Source organism: Dipodomys spectabilis, unplaced genomic scaffold (genome assembly GCF_019054845.1).
Source record: "Dipodomys spectabilis isolate Male_0828 unplaced genomic scaffold, ASM1905484v1 ptg000006l, whole genome shotgun sequence".
Lineage (NCBI taxonomy): Eukaryota > Metazoa > Chordata > Mammalia > Rodentia > Heteromyidae > Dipodomys > Dipodomys spectabilis.
In genome coordinates, this window is record NW_024870683.1 from 10,587,009 (window position 1) to 10,605,540 (window position 18,532).

The 18,532-nt window shown below is 50.8% G+C and overlaps 1 protein-coding gene across 2 annotated transcripts in view; it reads right to left on the reverse strand.

The window, feature by feature from the left end:
* Coro2a (coronin 2A) overlaps positions 1 to 18,532 on the reverse strand; it is a 54,112-nt gene that overhangs the window by 23,245 nt on the left and 12,335 nt on the right. For both annotated transcript variants that reach the window (XM_042697993.1, XM_042698002.1), the window contains exon 2: positions 2,300 to 2,500. In XM_042697993.1, the coding sequence (XP_042553927.1) occupies positions 2,300 to 2,500 (201 nt within the window). The remainder of the gene's footprint in view (positions 1 to 2,299; positions 2,501 to 18,532) is intronic.

The following is an 18,532-nucleotide window of genomic DNA, read 5'->3' on the forward strand; positions in this document are numbered from 1 at the left end:
TACATTTTATCCCTAGAGCACAGTTCTCCTGTTTCACTCTGGCATCCAAGGCCTTTCCATCTCGCCCCATTTGTTTCTCTAGCATCAAATGACTTTTCTTACAAGCCAAGCCAGGATCTTTCAAGAGGTTGCTCTTCATATCTCTCCTTTATGAATGTGGTCTGCAGGATTTGCCAAAGACAGTACAGGGTAGAGCTGAGTGACAGCTGTGACCTGTGATGTACTGGGAAAGGAACCACACCTTGTGTGCAATATCGCTGTCCTGATCATACAACCCAGTCTAACCACATTCTACAAAACCACCAACTTTTACTCCTTAAAAAATGTTAATATTACCCAGGTGCCGGTGGGCTCACATCTATAATCCTAGGGACTCAGGAGGCTGATATCTGAGGATTACAGTTTGAATCCAGCCTGGGCAGGAAACTCTTAACTCCAATTAATCACCAAAAAGTAGGAAGTGGAGCTATGGATCAAGAGACAGAACAGGTGCTCAGGGACAGCACCCAGGCTCCAAGTTCGAGCCCCAGGACCAGCCGATAAACAAAACTAAACTAAAACTAAAAAAACCTATCCGAGCCAGTGGCTCCTGTAATCCTTGCGACTCAGGAGGTTGCTAGCCTAGGCAGGAAAGAGATTCTTGCTTCTAATTAGCAAAAAGCCAAAAGCAAGCTGGGTGCTGGTGCCTCATGCCTATAATCCTAGATACTCAGGAGGCTGAGATCTGAGGATCGCAGTTCGAAGCCAGCCAAGGCAGGAAAGGCATGAGACTCTAATCTCAGAAAAAGCCAGAAGTAGTGCTGTGGCTCAAGTAGTAGAGCACTAGCCTTGAGCACACAGAGGCTCAGGAACAGAGCTCAGGCCCTGAGTTCAAGCCCCAGAACTGGCACAACATACATACATACATACATACATACATATATACATACATACAGCTCAGGGACAGAGCTAATTCCTGAGTTCAAGAACAATGACTGGTGCACACACGCCCCCCCAACCCCCCCAAAGTAAAACTAAGAATATAAAATTAAGTATGTACGTGAGAATGTTGAAAGGGGTGATATTGGTCAAGATGTGCTGTATTCATAAACTGCTTTGCTGAATGGCAACACTCTGTACAACTACTTAAGGATAATAACAATAATTCAAAAACAATAAATATATAAAATATAATTCCATTTTGATTTCATCTGAGGTCCATAAATGATTTTAAAATGTTTTAAGAATAGCAGATGGGTGAAACTTCAACGTTTACCTGTTCTACCTTTCTACGTCAAGCACAGTGTGATCACAAAGCCTGATCTATGAGATTCTGGCCTGTTTGTATAGTAGCCACTGTGGAAGTACCTCAGGGGTTGTTGCAGCCTACTTACTCACAGGGGATTACATGCTTGGAGGTCTGAGTGAATTTCTGCTTCCTAATCTTTAACCTGGGATTGCTCGATTGTCTCTGCTGAGGGCCAGAGGCCCCAAGCCACCCAAAACCTGAAGCCCGTCCATGAGGTGCTCTGCCTTGGACAGAGGCTGCACTTTGCATTAAGGACTTGCACTGCTGGGGGTCAGAAACACGAGTTCCAGCCATGGCACAGGTCTTTGCCATCCCCATAATCCTGAGGACAAGCCTCAGCCCCTGGCACAGCTTCCAGCCTCAAGACCCTTGCACGCCCCTCCCCCCCCCACGCTAGGTGTCTCAGAGGGCCTTGGAAATCCCCCCAAATCCATGTGAGCCCAGCAAGCAAGGAAAAGGACATCTTATTCAAGAGAGAATTCATCTGCTATCCTGTCGTGCAGGTAGGCAGGAAGTCCTAGGAGGGACAGGGCTAGCAGCTAGGGGCTGGACTCTAGTTGTTTTTTTTTTCCCTTCCTTCCTTCCTTCCTCCATTCCTTCCTTCTTCCTTTCCTTCTGCCCTCCCTTCCTTGCTTTTTTGTTGGTTGTAGGGCTTGAACACAGGGCCTAGGTGCTGTCCCTGAGCTCTTTTGCTCAGGAACACTCTACCACTTGACCCACAGCTCCACTTCCTGCTTTTTGGTAATTCATTGGAGGTAAGAGTCTCACAGACTTTCCTGCCCAGGCTGGATTCAAACTGTGATCCTCAGATGTCAGCCTCCTGAGTAGCTAGGATGACAGGCGTGAGCTACCGGTGCTCAGCGAGGTCTCATTTTTCTTAAGAAGGGAACCAAGGCTCCAAGAGGCCAAAGGACTGACCGGAGGTCCTACGGTATGCACGGGTCCCGCTGGGGGCTGGAAGCCTGTGGCGCAGAGCCCCTGCTGTCCTGGGCGTGTCGCTGGCCTCCTTACCTGGTGCAGGGGGATGACAAGGAAGGCCCCGCCACCAGCACACTCAGTGACGACGGCAATGAAATGGGGGTTCACGGCACAGAAGTGGTTGTCGTGGACGCTGCGGGTGATGGGCACCGAGTCGTAGCAGTTCTCTTTGCTGGCTGCTTTGCCGAAGACGTGGCGGAACTTGGAGCTGCGGTACTGGGGGTGCCATGACATCTGTGGGTGACAAGGGGGACGAGAGGCCTGAGGCTCAATGGAAGTAAGATGACACACCGGGATGGCGGTCAGTGCTACCTGGACAGGTGACCCGCTAGGAAGGCCACCAAGTGAGCAGGCTGTAATTGTGGCTTTTCCTGCTCCCTCAGGGAGACACGCTGGGCTGCTATGCCCAGCTTTTCATCTCTTCAAGTATGTACAGAGAAACCACAGGGGACTTGCCACCCCCCCCCCCCATCTCACCCGAGCCCACAGTGCTGCCCCAGCCTGGCCTCCAGTTCCAGTTCTGCCCTTACCTACTGAATGGGCAAGAGATCTAACCTCCATGTTCTTGTCTGTACAATGGGATAACAGAAGTCTCAGACAAATCAGGTGCTGGTGGCTCACGCCCATAATCCTAGCTACTCAGGAGGCTGAGATCTAAGGATCACGGTTCAAAGCTAGCCTAGGCAAGAAAGTCCATGATATTCTTATCTCCAATTAACCAGCAAAAAGCTGAAAGCAGAGCTGTCTATGGCTTAAGTGGTGGAGTGTGTCTTGAGCAAAAAGAAAAGCTCAGGGACAGTGTGGGGGATGATACCAGTGGTGGGTGAAAGAGAGTGAACATTCTTGCCTTTTGGCCCCAGCCCAACCAGACCTGATGCCTCAAAGGAAAGCTGCAGAAGTGGGAATGAGGTGGCACCCAGCAGGCCTGTGTGCATGGTGCAGGCGTGGGTGGGCATGCGTGCAGGAGAAGCCCGCAGGCGCGGGTTGGCCGTGTGCAGTGTGTGTGCGCATGTGCGTGAGCACCACATTCAGCACTGACTCCCAGGTGAGGACTCCCAAGGGTGTGCACTCAGGGCCAGGGCCTGGCTCTAATGACTCAGCAATCATAGAAGGGAGTTCCGCTTTCTCTGCAAGCAGGAACATGCCTGGGAGTGAGAACTGCACAGCCTGGGGACGGGCAGGGCCCATAGCCAAGCCGCAACCAAGCCTCCTCCGTGGAGCACAGGCCTGATCCCATGCATTGTGCCACCGTCCCACCCGCAGGGGCCCCAAGGCCAGGCTCCTTGGACTGTGGATTGAGCTATGAGTGAGTTTAATGTAGCTCTGTGCTCATTCCTTCATGCCTGGCAGTACAGGGGCCAGGGCCCTGTCCCACACCAGACAACCACTTGGCAGTGGGATCATAGTCCCTGCTGCATGATGGGAAAATGAAGCTGTAGAAAGAGACTTGGTGAACTTCAGATGGGTACCAGCAGCGCAGGTGGACATCAGGCTAAGTCCCTGCTCTGAACAGGATGGTGGTAGTAGTGGTGGTGGGGTACTCTGTGTGTGTGTGTGTGTGTGTGTGTGTGTGTGTACTTAAGAGAGGGGGAAAGAAAGAGAAAAAGAGAGGGAGGGATGGACGGAGGGAGGGAAGGAGGGAGAGCGAGAGGGAGAGGGAGAGAGAATGTTCACCAGAGCCTCTCTTCTTTGCCCTAACATCATTTCAGGACAAGGGTTAGCTACAGGGTAGATGAAACCACCCAGGTGGGTGTGACACAAGTCTTTCACCATCTCTGTAGGTGGCTTTAGGGTAAAGAATGAAATAACCTGGTTTGACACTGCCAGCTACCATAATCTTTATGTAAGTTTGTGGTTCCACACACCTGGTATTTCAAGGGTTCGCCTGTATCCCTCTTAAAGTTTGACCTTGTGGGCACAGAGGCTTCCCTGTCAGTGTCCCACGTGGTGATCTGAAGAACCCCACTTCTGTCACTGCCAAAGTGAGTGTGTGTGTGTGTGTGTGTGTGGAGAACCACAGTATACCTTGACACTTTAAGAAATAAAAAGATGACAGTTAGCAAGAGTAAAGAATATTCTATCCAGGTGTTAGAACATTGTAGGCCCACACCTGTAATCCTTGCTACTCAGGAGGTTGAGATCTGAGGATCATGGTTCAAAGTGAGCTGCAGCAGGAAAGTCTATGACACTATTATGTCTAATTGTACACCCAAAAGCCAGAAGTGGAACTGTGGCTCAAGTAGTAGAGTATTAGTCTTGAGCAAAAAAGCTCAGGAACAGCACCCAGGCCCTGAGTTCAATCCCCAAGACCACCACTATCACTACCAACAAAAAAACCCTAAATCCCAAACACCAAAGCCAGCCTGGGCTAAACAGACTTTGCCTCTAAAAAAGATAAACAAACACACAAACACATATTCCTTCCCATCTCTGGGGGTGGGGTCCAGGCCACAGCCATCCTCACTGTGCAGGGAGTCCCAGTGAATCTCAGCTGGTGAGAGTCTAGCAGAACTTCCAGTGGATGTGACCCAGTGCTCTCACAATGGAGTCCCCAAGGGCATCATTTCAGAATTGCACATTCTCAAGCCCTGCCTCACACACTGAACAGGCTGCTGTAGGGCGGGCCAGCCTGCTGGGCTATGTTCTAACCTGCTTCCCTTCCATGTGGCGAATGTCAGATTTGAGATGCCAGGCATAATGGATGGGTTGCTGGCAACACCTGAACCCACTGACCAGTCTCAGCACCGTACACTGCCCAATGCAAAGCCAAAGTCAAAGCCAAAGAACATGACATTCCTTATGAAGCTACATGACTAAGAAATGGAACCCACCATGGCCGAGCCGCTGCCTGTAACTGTGCACAGGGGGTATGGAGAAATGCCCCTCCATAAGGAAGGGATCAGCAAACTCTAGACTACAGGAAACCCTCTGCATTACATTATCATGCACCTGTGTGTGTGTGCGTGTGCGTGCATGTGTGCGCGCGTGTGTGTGTGTTGGTACTAGGACTTGGACTCAGGGCCTCACAATCTTGCTTGTTTTTTTGTTTTTGTTTTTTTTTCCACTTAGAGCTGGTTCTGTACCACCCAAACAACACTTGCACTTCTGACTTTTTTGATTAACTGTTGGTAAGAGTCTCTGGGATTTATCTGCCTGGGCTGGCTTTGAACCTTGATCTTCAGTTTTCAGCCTCCTGGGTAGCTAGGATTACACAGGTGGGACCACTAGCACCTGGCTCATTATCTACTTCTGATAGGAATTCAAACTGGATCAAAGAAGACTAAAAACTTAAAGCACAAGGCAAAAGCTTGACGACACTGGATTTGGCAATGATTTCTTTGCTATGTCACCAAAAGCAATGCAAAAAATGGACAAATTGGACTTCATGAAAATCAAAACTTGTTTCTCAGGGATATATTTTTTTGGGGGGTTCCAGTCATGGGCCTGAACTATGGGCCTGGGCGCTGTCCCTCAGCTCTTCACCTCAAGGCTAGCACTCTACCACTTGAGCCACAGCACCACTTCCGGCTTTTTTTTCCTACTTATGTGGTGCTGTGGAGTTGAACCTGGGACCTCATGTGTGCAAGGCAAGGGCTCTACCATTGAGCCACCTTCCCAGCCCCCAGGGATATTTTTTAACACAGTAAAAATGCAACCTGCCAGAGGAGGATACTCTTATGGGAGGAACACAAAGACACGGTGCCTCTGTGCCTCTGATCATATAAAATTATATTTATCAGTGAACTCTAGGGGGAAAAAAGGCAACCTGTGGAATGGGGGATACACAGAATACATACAGAACTCTCAAAACTCAACAACAAAGTAAAAGAGCAAGCCAGGCATGATGGCTCATACCTGCAATCCTAGCTATTCACATATCTGCAATCTTAGCTACTCACACACCTGTAAGCCTGGCTACTCACATACCTGTAATCCTAGCCACTTACACAACTGCTACTTAGAAGGATGAGAGCAGGAATATCATGGTTTGAGGTCAGCCCAAGCAAATAGTTCATAAGTCACTATTTCAACCACTATCCAGATGTGGTGGTACATACCAGCCATCCTAACTACACAGGAGGTGTAAACAGGAGGATGGTAGTCCAGGACAGCCTAGAGACAAATTAGAGATCCTATTGGAAAAGTAAAAGGTCTGGAGGCATGGCTCAAGTAGTAGAGTGCCTGGATAGCAAGGATAGGCCCTGACTTCAAATCCTAATACTACAAAAAAGAAGGGGCAAAAGACCTGAGACAGTTCTCTAGAGAAGATATACTAATGACCACAGAGCATATAAAAATATGCCCAATATCATTATTGTTAGAGAAATACAAATAAAAACCACACACAGATCAGATTCTGTGACAGGTATGTGCTGTGAGCCTCAAATTGGGGGAGTCTAGGTTAACAAAAAGCCCAATGTGTGCCAATGCCACCTCACATCCATTGGGATGGCTGGAGATTGAAGCCAGGGCCTTGCCCAGGCTCGGCAAGTGCTCTACTGCTGAGCTTCACCCCCATGGATGGCTGTGACAAAAGCAAAAATAAAAACCCAGAAAAATCACAAGTGCTGCTGAAGAATTGGAGAACTGGTGGGAATCTGTGCAACCGCTGTGGAAAACAGTACCATGATGGATAATTCTTCACAAATTGAACTAGAATGACCAGCATTTCCACCTTGGAATATATATCCTGAAGAATTCAAGGTAGGAGGTTTGGGATATGGCTCAAGTCATAGCTCATCTGCCTAAGTGTGAGGTCCTGGGTTCAAAAGCCAGTAGCACCATAAAAAGTAAGCCTGTAACAGAATACAAATGTATTGTGCACACCGACACTCAGATACCACATAAATATTATATAATCTCTAAAAAAAGAATTGCCGAGCGCCAATGTCTCATGCCTATAATGCTAGCTACTTAAAAGGTTGAGATCTAAAGATCAAGTTCAAAGCCAGCCTGGACAGACAAATCCTTAGATTTTCCAATTAACCAGCAGAAAGCTGGAAATGGGGGTATGACTCAAGTATAGAACAACACCCTTGAGCAAAATAACTGAGGGCTCAAGGTCTATTACTATTACTGGCACCCAAAACCAAACCAAACAACTAATCAAAATTAGCACTGGGCATAGTGGTACATACCTGTAGTCCCAGCTACCCAGGAAGCAGAGGCAGGAAGAGCTCCTTTAATCACAGCCAGCCTAGGCAAATAGTGAGGACCTGTCTGGAAAACAAAACTAAAAGCAAAGGGCTGGAGGTGTGGCTCAAGTGGTACACAGCTTGCCTATCAAGGGTGAGCCCTGAGTCAATCCCTAGGACCATAAAACAACAAAAACGAATCAAAAGTAAATGAACATAAAGCTCCAGTACGCCATCTCTCATGTTCCAGTCTCAACTTGGCCCATGTGGCCATTTCTTCTCTACTAACATAAGTAGCACACTAAACTACAAACAACAGCTGCAGAGTATTACTTTAACAGTTAAGAACATCTATGTACATCACCGGCCCTCATGAAGTATGATTTTTACAGAGAGGTTAAGCAACCTAGGTCACAAAGCTGATGAGTGATGACACTGAAATGAGAATCTGGGTAGTCCAGAACCGGCTTGCACCTTGCACAGGGCTAAGAGCACAGTGTGTGCGTGTGTGTGTGTGTGTGTGTGTGTGTGTGTGTGTGTCTGTCCCAGTGCATACTTAGTATTCAACAAATTTTCACTGGTGAGACCTTAGGGGCTTCCAATGTTTACACAACAGTCAGCTCTGATTGAATATATCCAGTTTGTTCTGCAGGACTCAAACTGGGGGAGTCTAGGCTAGCAACAACAAACACCTCAAACTAGAAAGTTTAAAACTAGGGGCCGGGAAGGTGGCTCAGTGGTACAGTGCTTGCTTAGCATGTAGGAAGCCCCGGATTTGATTCCTCAGTACCACATAAACAGAAAAAGCCAGAAGTGGTGCTGTGGCCTAAGTGGTCAAGTGCTAGCCTTGAGCAAAAGAAGCTCAGGGACAGTGCCCAGGTCCTGAGTTCAAGGAGACAGGGGGGGGGGGGGGGAGTTAGTTCAAAATTAGGCTGGTATGGAAGTGGAGCTGTAGCTTAAGTGGTAGAGCAATAGTCTTGAGTGAAAAAGCTAAGGGACAACACCTAGGCCCTGAATTCAAGTTCCAGGACTGACATAAATCAAACAAAAAAATCATGCTGGGGTCTAGCTCAGTGGTAGGGCTGGCATTCACAAGGCCCTGGGTTCAATCCTCAGTACTGAAAAAGGAAAATTCTCACGGAGTCCTGATGATCCCCAAACACATCATTGCAGGGAGAAAGCTGACCAATAGTCCCAAGCTGGTCAAGATTCCCAAGAGTATGGCTGAGAGGATGGGGGGTGGGAGAGCAGGAGCCTGGGGCAGTCCTCTGGATTCTCCATCAGCCACAGCTTAGGCAAGCACTCTGAGCGAGGGTGAGCAGACCCTGATGCTCAAAATCTCCAGGCAGAGGCGTCCCGCAGAGCACGAAGGAACACCATGCTGCCCCAGCTCACTCTGCCCTGTCCCCTCCGGCCCTGCCCCGCCTCCCCTCCTCCACCCTTCTGGTCCAGAACAGATGCCTCCTGGCAGGCCCACAGGAAACACAGATTGCTGTGGGCAGCTGCCAAGGAAAGACCTTTTTCCTGATGCGATTAAGGCCTCGGTGAGCGCCTCCTCCCACATCTGACACTGTCCAGACCCAGATCTAGGGAGGGAGGGGGCACATCCCCAGACGGCGGCTCCCAGGTCTCCCCACCATGGTCCCCATTATACCAACGCCTTCCTCTCCCTTATGAGGCGTGTGCTCTTGGGGGCTCTGTCTCCCTGCCACCCCCAGGCCTCCTGTATCTATCACCCTGGTACCCCATTTCTCTTAAGCCTTGCCCAGAGTCCCGTAGTGTGGAGCACAAAGACCTACGCAGGACCCTCTCTCGCGTCCTTTTCCCCACATACTTGCTCCCCGAGAGCCGGGCTGGCTGGGGGCTCTCTTCAGCATGGACCTTCCCAGATGCCCCATCTTGGCTCCCCCCTCCCCCCGCTCTGTTGGTGGGGGAGGGGAAAGTCCTTGGCTGGCCCTTGGCTGGGCTCATAGAGTACCCTTCCTCTTCCTCTCCTCCTGGACTGACTCTGAGAGCTCTCCCAGGTCCTCTCCATCCTGTAAGCCCCTATCCTCACAGACCCAGGTCAAGGAGAGAAGCACACCAAGATCAAGTCCTGCAGCTCCTTTGCCTCTGCCTCTGTAGGTGCATCTTAAAGGCATCCTGCTTAACTGTGCTGGGTCTTGAGGACTAAAGGGGATGATGTATGCAGCGGGGAGTTGCGCTTCCCTTCCCCACCTCTTCCATGGAGCTAGTAACCCCAAATGGCCCCCCTCTGCCCACCCACTCTGGTGCCCACCCAGAGGCTTGTGGCTGGCCGTCTTCTACCAGGAGCTCTGGGCAGGTTGACAGCCCCAACTCCCACATTGATTTGGCCCGTGACCTTAGGCAAATCTCATCCCCTTTCCGTCAGACACCTAGGGAGCTGTCCACGTGCCAGCTGCCCCAGTCCTTGTAGGGCTGGGTCTTCAGCCTTCCTGGACCTTCTGAAGGACAGAATGGAGCTTCCTGATCACTCCCCAACCCAGGCCCCTGACCAAAACTCCATTCACGTTTATTGCCCCACAAGCTTCTTATCTGGGAGTTTCAGGCAACAAGGGTCACTGGAGATTTTCCAAGACACCTCCCAAGGCTGAAATCTGACACAGGGCTTCTGGAGCTGTCTTTAGACAGGGGGGCCCCGAAGCCCCAAGGCAGAGCATGCTTTGCTCATGCTTTGCTCCCAAAGAATCATCCCAGGGAGGTTCCTGTGTTCTATTTTCAGTGAGGCCCCAAAGACCCCCCCCCCCCACCAAAAAAAATCATCCCTTGTCACCTGTCTCAGGGACTTGCTGCCAAAGCCATCCTCAGAGCGGGTGCCCTCTCTGAGCCTGACACCACACTGGGCACCATGGACCAGAGATGAGGGTGAAGCAGTTAGGATCAGGCTACTGACACTCTGGATGAGCGAGGCGGGGAAGAACCAGCAAGTTCACCACAAGCAGAGAGAGGGAAAGGCAGCCCTGGCAGGAGGAGCTGCTGTGCCTACCACAGCTAGCCTGGTGTTGGTGCTAGGCTCACAGTGTGAGGGTGGGAAGCAGGTGCCCAGCCAGGTGCAGGGACCCAGAGGGCTCTGAGTGCCAGCCTAGGACTTGGCCCGCAACAGGAGGCACGGAAGTGCGTGACCAGGCCTGTAACCGTTGGTGCTGAAGTACTTTTGCCATTAGGAAACTAACATGATTGGCCTGGAAGAAATGTTTTCTTTCTTCAAGCCTGGAAGAAATAACACCCTGTGGAGAGAGCTCTGGGGACCTCCTTGGATGGAGAGGAAGAGGATGACTGACCTGTGATGGGGTACCAGATAAGAATGTTGATGGCGCTGGGTGCCCATGGCTCACACTTATAATCCTAGCTACTCAGGAGGCTGAGATCTGAGGATCACGATTCAAAGCCAGCCCAAGTAGAACAGTCAGTGAGACTCTTATCTTCAACTAACTCTCTCTCACACACACACACACACAAAACCCAGAAGTGGATGTGTGGCTCAGGCAGCAGTACTGTAGCCTTGATCAGAAAAGCTCAGGGACAGCATCAGACCCTGAGTTCAAGCTCCAAGACAGGTACAAGGAGAAAAAAATTGAAAAAAAAAGATTGCAGATGCTGGGCAGCGGAACACTGTCTCCAAACTCAGTCCTAACACAGGAGAGTGATGGGAAATTCTTTTGTTTCTCTTCACTAGCTTATTACCATGGAGATAAGTGCTGCGGCTCAGCCATAATCAATTCCCCAGATAGGGGCTGCAACAGCTGGCAGGAGACTAGAGGCCTTTGCTCTAATCCAGTGCTCAGGCCCAGCCTGAAGGCAGGGAGGGCTGGGAGCCAAACTGCTTCTCCTGGATTTTGGCAGTCAGGGTTTAGGGACGCGAAGAGTACAGAAAAGATGTCAGTGCCCTGTAGGAAGAGGCACTTTCGGCCTGCCCCAAGACTGGCTGCTGGACCACGTGACAGCACTTCATGTACCCACAAGGCTGGGTACAGCCTAACAAGTTCTGGGTGCCCAGAGGCAGCTGGTCCCAGCTACTCTCAGAGGATGGCTATTGGGCGGCCCTGCTCACGATTCACAAAGGCCTTCCTGGTCACCAATCACTCAAGAACTGAGGGTTTGATCCTCTATCTCCTCATGTACCTCGCAGACCCTTTAACTGACTTGGAAGAGGGCAGGAATAGAAACTCATACACAACAGTTTCTCTCTAGTGATGACAGTCTAGCTATCCATCCCAACAGCAGTCAGGCTCAGGTAGAGCCAGAGACAGGCATCCACAGGAACCCAGACCCACCTTCCCCAGCTCCTGGCAGACAGGGAAGAACGTAACAGATTGAACTTCTCAACCAACTACAGCAAGCGAGCAACTACAGCAAGCAAGGGCTCTGAGGAAGACCAGAAAGGACCAGAGGATCTTGTGGGTTGGTTGTTTTTTTTTTCTTCTTTGGTACTAGTGAACTCAGGGCCTTGTTGCTTCCCAGGGCAATGGCTCTACTACTTGAGCCATGCCCCAGTCCTCCCTCGACCTTTTGCTTCAGTTATTTTGGGGAGAGGGTTTTGCATTTTTGTTGGGGTTGGCTTTAATCTGAGACCCTCCATGCCTGGCCTCTGTATGAAACTTCTCTGTGTCCCAAGTTTCTCCTACCTGTAAGTGAACTAGTGCTGTAAGGTTCCAATGAGTTTATTCATTGAAAACAAGAGCTGTGCCTGGCTTGGGGACAGAGTTCTTCATGACCTCATGTAAGCAAGACCAGTGCTAGGAGTTCAGCTGAAAACTCGTGGTGGTGATGGATACATGACAATGTGATATATTGTCACTCTATTCCTGCCACAGAAGGGCATACTCAGCTACAGATGGCTGGGATGGTAACTGTTCTGTACATTTCACCCCAACTCAATAAAGAGAAGACAAGAGTCATTACATAGAGAGATTTCCTGAACCCTTTGGCAGAGATGTTAGTGGCTCCCATCTGCCAGCTTTCCTGGGCAGTCCTTACTCACTAGCTCTTCCTGACCCTGGGGCCTAGCTGGGAGTCTTAGTGGCAGAAGTCGGGCTGCTCCGTGCTTCTCTGATGGGGTGCAGGGGTTCTAGGGGATGAGGAGCCTCCTCATTTCCCCAAGTGTTTCTTCCCTACGCCCAGATAGAGGAGTGGTTCTCCCTGTCAACTTCCCTCTTCCTGGAGCCTGGCTCCAGTGTCCTCGTCTATAAAATGGGAATGACATCCTGCCTGTCCCCTATCCTCAGAGGCTTGAAGAGAGGGAGAAGGGAGGCAATGGGGGGCCTGGGTCATCTACAACATACAGTGATCCTGCCAATGGTGGCTGAGAGGCAGCTGCAAGGCTAGGCACACAGTTAGGTGTCCTGCCATGTACCAGCTGGCTGGCTGAGCTCATCTGTAGGAGTGAGTCTATGCTCATCTGTAGAGTGAGATGCCAGTATGTCCTTCAGGCATCTAGAATCTCACTTGGCACAAGGTCAACTCAAGCTTTGTGCTTGTTTGTATAACCAATTGAAAGGAAGTATATGAGGATCACTTTTATAGAGCCAAGCACCAGCAAAAACAGGATTGACAGGGACATTTAACAAAAGCAAACATAGGCCTTCAATATGCCATGAGAGCACAAGGAATCCAAGTTCCACACAGCTTCTCACAGCAGCACTACCCAACACTCTCAAGATTCGGGGCAGGGAGGCACCAAAGCCCAGAAGTAGAAGAAAACCGAGAAGGCTGTGTAACCGCCCCCCCCACCTCCCTCATGCTGATTCAGAATCTAAAGCTCTGTGATTGAATCTAATTCTCAAATGATCTGAACACTGTATTCTATCTGGGCAAGGAGCCACGAGTATCCCTAAGATGCCCAGAAATAGTCAGAACCCCAGGTGGGGGCCCATGGGAAGATCTGAGGGTTTTGACATGCACCATGCCAAAGATGAGGAACTCACTCCTGGGGAAGGAAGAGCTCAACAGCCACACTTCCTCTCTCCTAGCTGCCTCCCATTGCCACATCTCCATCCTGGGGGCCCCACCAGCCCCACCTGCCACCTCTGCCTCATTAACAGCAAGGCCAAGACCCCAGAACCCTCCTGAGTGTGGGACCCTGGGCGTGTTCTGATTAAAGCTGGGGAGTTCCTGGTGTGACTCACTTCTGTTGCCTTTCCCTGGTGTTCCACGGGCTGCCCCATCTCTCACCTTGTCTAGATTCTGAACTACACTTTAGCCTTAAGGGGGGAGTAGGTTCCCAGAGGGATCCCAGCCTCTGATCCTGCCCCTGAAAGTTAGTGGGGTACAGAAATTGAGTCAGTATGCCCAGGCACACTGGCCCACACAGAGCAGAACCAGAAACAGGATCAGGCCCAGGAGTCCTGTCCTCTAAAGACACAGAACAAAGTGCCTTTCATCTTGTGCCTGGACATGGTACCAAATATTTTGTTCCTTATCTGTGTTGCTCTAAGTACTGGTAGAAGCTTGTATGTGGAAGGGCAAATTCCAAGACAGCCAGAGAGGGAAGAAAGGCCTTATAATGGTGAGCTCAGGTCATTACCCCATGGGCCCTCCCAGGCTCAGACCTGTGAAAGTGGAACTCTTTCTCCAGCGAGTGAGTGGTGTGGGCTGGAAAGGTGGAGGCCTTGGGGTCTGGAGGGAAGACAGACTTGAAATCCCATGGCCCCTCCTGCATAGGGTAGTTGGAGCACAGTCCCTCAATCTACCTCTTCCAAGGACACACTGGATGCTGCCCAGAGGCAGCTAGGGGACAGGGGATGGTCTCTGCCCTGTCAACAGGTAGACCGATGGAGGTGTCGCACCCCAGGAAACAAAACTCAAGCGCAGTCAGGGTGGTGACAGCAACATGGAAGAAATCAGGGGTCCTTCAGACGTTCTCAGTTGTTCACTAGTCTCTATGTATGTCCATACATGCATACATTCTTTAGGAGGGGTTCTGAGATCAAAGCCAGCGCCTCCCATTTGAGCCACACCTCAGCCCTTTTGATTGTTTGCTTTTCTGATAGTCTTGCTCTTTTGCCGAGGCTGGCCCCAGACTAAGACCCTCCTGCCTTTTAGCTCTTGAGTAGCTGAAATGGCAGGCATTTACTACTAGGCCCAGCCCTGATCACTCTGCCAAAGAGAAAAAAATACTTGAGCTCACCCCCTACCCACACTATTTTATATTATATACAGATCACCATCGTTGGTAGCCTCAAGATACAACATGTACATGGGTGAGGCATCACCATCCAGCCTGAATATCAAATTGTTTTTCTTTTTTTCTTTTGGTTCATGTGTGTACTAGTCCTGGGGCTTGAATCTAGGCTTTTTGCACAAGGTTAGCACTCTTACCACTTGAGCCACAGCTCTACTTCCAGCTTTTTTTTTTTTTTTTTTTGTAGTTAATTGGAGATAAGAGTGTTGTGGATTTCTGGCTTGGGCTGGCTTCAAACCATGATTCTCAGATCTCAGCTTCTTGAGTAGCCAGGATTACAGGTATGAGCTCATGGCTCATACCTGTATTTTAAACAAAGCCCCCAGATTAAACCATAAAACCTCACACGGACTTTTTGCAAACTCTGTTAGCCTGCCACTGTGTTGTCCCATGGCTGATCATGCTAGAATCCCGGGGTTAATTCTCCAAAGTCCTTGTTCAGACATGCTGACACAAGGGCGACTATTAACCCAGTTTCTTAGTGGGAACTGATTAAAGCTAGGCAAGATGGCATACTCCTGTGACCTCAGTGACTCAAGAAGTGGAGGCCAACCTGGCCAAAAGTAATCAAGACCCCATCTCAAAACCAACATTCTAACAAAAGAGCAAAGATGGGTACAGCGTTAGCAAGTTAGCCTAGCAGGTTAGCCTAGCAAGTTCAAGGCCCTGGGTTCAATCTCCAGGAGCAGCCACTTACCCATTTTTTGAGGGTTAGTTACTGGTGTTTAACAGGTTAAACAATGACCTGTAAATACAACCTGGATTCACTAGTTTGCCTTCACCTAGGCTAATGAACCAGGTTACTTAATTGGGATGATCTGCAGACCAAAGAGTAAAGAGTCCTTGTCACCCCTTTTCTCAGTGTCTCCCCTCCTCCTGGGAGACTTCTGGAACTCTACCTCCCTGGGGGAGTTGCTGTCCACACCTGCAAGAGATGAGGGATGCTGAACCCTTTCTTCTTGTTGTAGGGGGTGTTTTGCCTGTGCCCAGTGAGCATCTTGCGCCTCACTCTGGAAGCCCCCGGTGTAGATGCTGCAGAGACCCCGGATCTCAGGCTGCAGAGGTGGGAGCTGGGTAAATCCCTCACACGCTCCTCCCAGGTCAATGGCTGCTCAGAGGCAGGTTTCTGGAAGAACACGAGCTTCCGGTTCTAGATGGCTGGCCACCGGATGGCCCTTTTGCTGGTCCTCTCACTGGCCTGCTGGCTCTCTGTGCCTCTCTGCTTCTGCACAGCCTCTGCTTGCTCACCTGTGAAATGGGACCAATCAGACCTGGCACGAGGTCCTGTGACATCTTTGGACTGAAGTCACCCTTCCTCACAGCCTGGGCAGGTCTGCTTTTGGGGGGAGGGGGAGAGAGCAGGGGGGGCTGAAATCTGAGTGCTCCTGGGGCCTGAGAAGGTGGGCCTGTACCTGCCGATCGCAGCAGTGCACTCTGGGCCCTGGAGCCCTTGGAGCCAGGACTACCAGGGGAGGAGATCTGGGCTGGATTAGGTGGTGGTGGGGGAAACATCTATTCCTGTCTCCAGGCTCAGCATCCTGCCAGCCTCCTGGGACCTCTCCTGGGTTGAGGTCCTCTCCCCGCCCTCCCCCCCCCCCCCCCCCAGGGGCTAAGGTCAGAGGGCAGGGTCTTCCAGACTTCCCACTGCCTCTCAGTCAGCCATCAAAGGCAAGATGTAGCCCAGGAATAGGGTGTGCCCAGAGAGGAAGCGGAAGTAGGAAGGACCAAGGCAGCGGGGAGGGGACCGGTGGGCACAGGGGCAGTTCTACAGAGAATTTAAATGAGTAAGAGTACCAGCCCATAGTCTGATCGTGTGTACTGATGCAGTGGCAATGCTAAACAGAGAGGGAAAATTCTGCTCCAGGCTGGGCTTGGAGTGCCCTGCAGAACCGTTAAGCCTTGATCCTAGCACCAAGGATCAGAGTGGAAGTGAATGCAGTCCCTCCCTGTCAGGTCAGGACTGTACCATTTCCCTGACACCAAACCCAAGGCCAGATCCATCGCAGCCCACACAGGCCAGCAGTCCCGCCCCCTCTACCTCCTCTGCCTGTGACCTCTCCTCTGCCCGGCCTACCTCCCCAACACTCTGACCAGCTGCCCTTCGGCCCACTTTCAGGAAGCCTTCCTACACACGGGCCATCATGCCTTGACTCCCTCCTAAGCCTCCTGACTCCCAGACAGTGTTTTGAAGATGTTTTCATCTTCAATGGAAAATTCTAGAAAGAAAGGAACCCACGGCACAAAGATCTACAGAAGGTGGGCCTCTGCCCACTTCTTAGCTGTGTGCTCTCAGCAAGACCCACAGCCTCTCTGAGCCTGTTTCACCTCTGTAAAGTGAAGCTCATTTCTAAATGATGCCTTTCCCTTGACCTTGGCCCCCTCCCTCCCCCCCCTCCCCCCCCCCCCCCCCCCCCCCCCGCTCTGTATCAGTTGTGAGGACTTAACTCTGGGCCTGGGCGCTGTCCCTCAGCATTTCAGCTCAAGGCTAGTGCTCTACCACTTGAGCCACAGTGACACTTCTGGTCTTTTCTGCTTATGTGGTGCTGAGGAATCGAACCCAGGGCCTCATGCATGGGAGGAAAGCGCTCTACCACTGAGCCACCCTCCCAGCCCCCACCCCCCATCCCTTCTTTTGACCACACTCTTTGTGATGTTTTCTTTTGGGAGGTGTCGGTAGTATTGGAATTTGAACTTGGGGCCCAAGCGCTTGCTGGGTGGGTGTTCTACCACTTAGAACCATGCCTCAGCCTTTTTGCTCTGGTTTGATTTTCAGATAGGGTCTCATGCATTTGCCTGGACTGCCCTGGCTCAGAAAGCTTTCCTACCTCTGCCTCCTGCCTCGCTGGTATTATAGATGTGTACCACCATGCTAGACTTCTTTTAATGTGTGTTTGTGTGTGTGTGTGTGTGTGCAGGTTCTAGAGCTTGAACTCAGAGTCTGGATGTGATCCTTGATCTTTTTTGCACAAGGCTAGCGCTCTACCACTTGAGCTGCAGCTCCACTTCTGGTTCTTTTTTGGTGGTTAATTGAAGATAAGAGTCTTATGGACTTTCTTGCTAGGGCTGGCTTCAAACTGTAATCTCCCAATTTTTGTGCTCAAGGCTAGTGCTCTACCCCTTGAGCCACACCTCCACTTTCAGCTTTTTGGCAGTTTGTCAGAGATAAGAGTCTCATGGGCTTTCCTGCTCCAACTGGCTTCAAACCACAGTCCTCAGATCCCAGTATCCCGAGCAGTTAGGATTACATGAGTGAGCCATCAGTACCTGGCTAGCTGCTTGTTTGCTTGCTTGCTTCCTTCCTTGCTTTCTCTTTTCTTTTTTATCCAGGCCTGGGGCTTGAACTCTGGGCCTAGGCACTGTCCCTGAGCTTTTTTGCTCAAGGCAGTGTTCTACCACTTGAGCCACAGCTCCACTTCCGGCCTTTTCTGAGTATTTCGTTGGAGATAAGAGTCTCTCGTGGATTTTCCTGCTGGGGCTGGCTTTGAACCCTGATCCTTAAGTCTCAGCCTCCTGAGTTGCTAGTATTACAGGCATGAACCACCAGCACCAGTCTCCCTAACTTTTTTGGGAAGGCCTTGGTTTCACAGTCTCCTGCATCTGCTTCCCAAGTAGCTGGGACCACAGGCGTGCGCCCCACCTAATCGGAACACTGTCTTTGTCTACACACTGCACCGGGGTCGGAGGTATGGCTCACGTGGTGGAAGCTTCCTAGCAAACTTGAGGTCCCACAGCTGAACCCCAGCACTACTGCTTCCCAAGTCCCTCCGTTCAGGACAAAGGGATGAAGAGTCAGTCAGCTGGCGAGGCCACCTCCAGCCTCTCCTCTTGTTCCCTGTCCATGGAACCACCCTTCACCCACATCCCTGAGTGATCAGTCAGCATGAGGCCTGAGGACTGAGGCGCAGAGGGCCTTCCCAAGATAACCCAGCC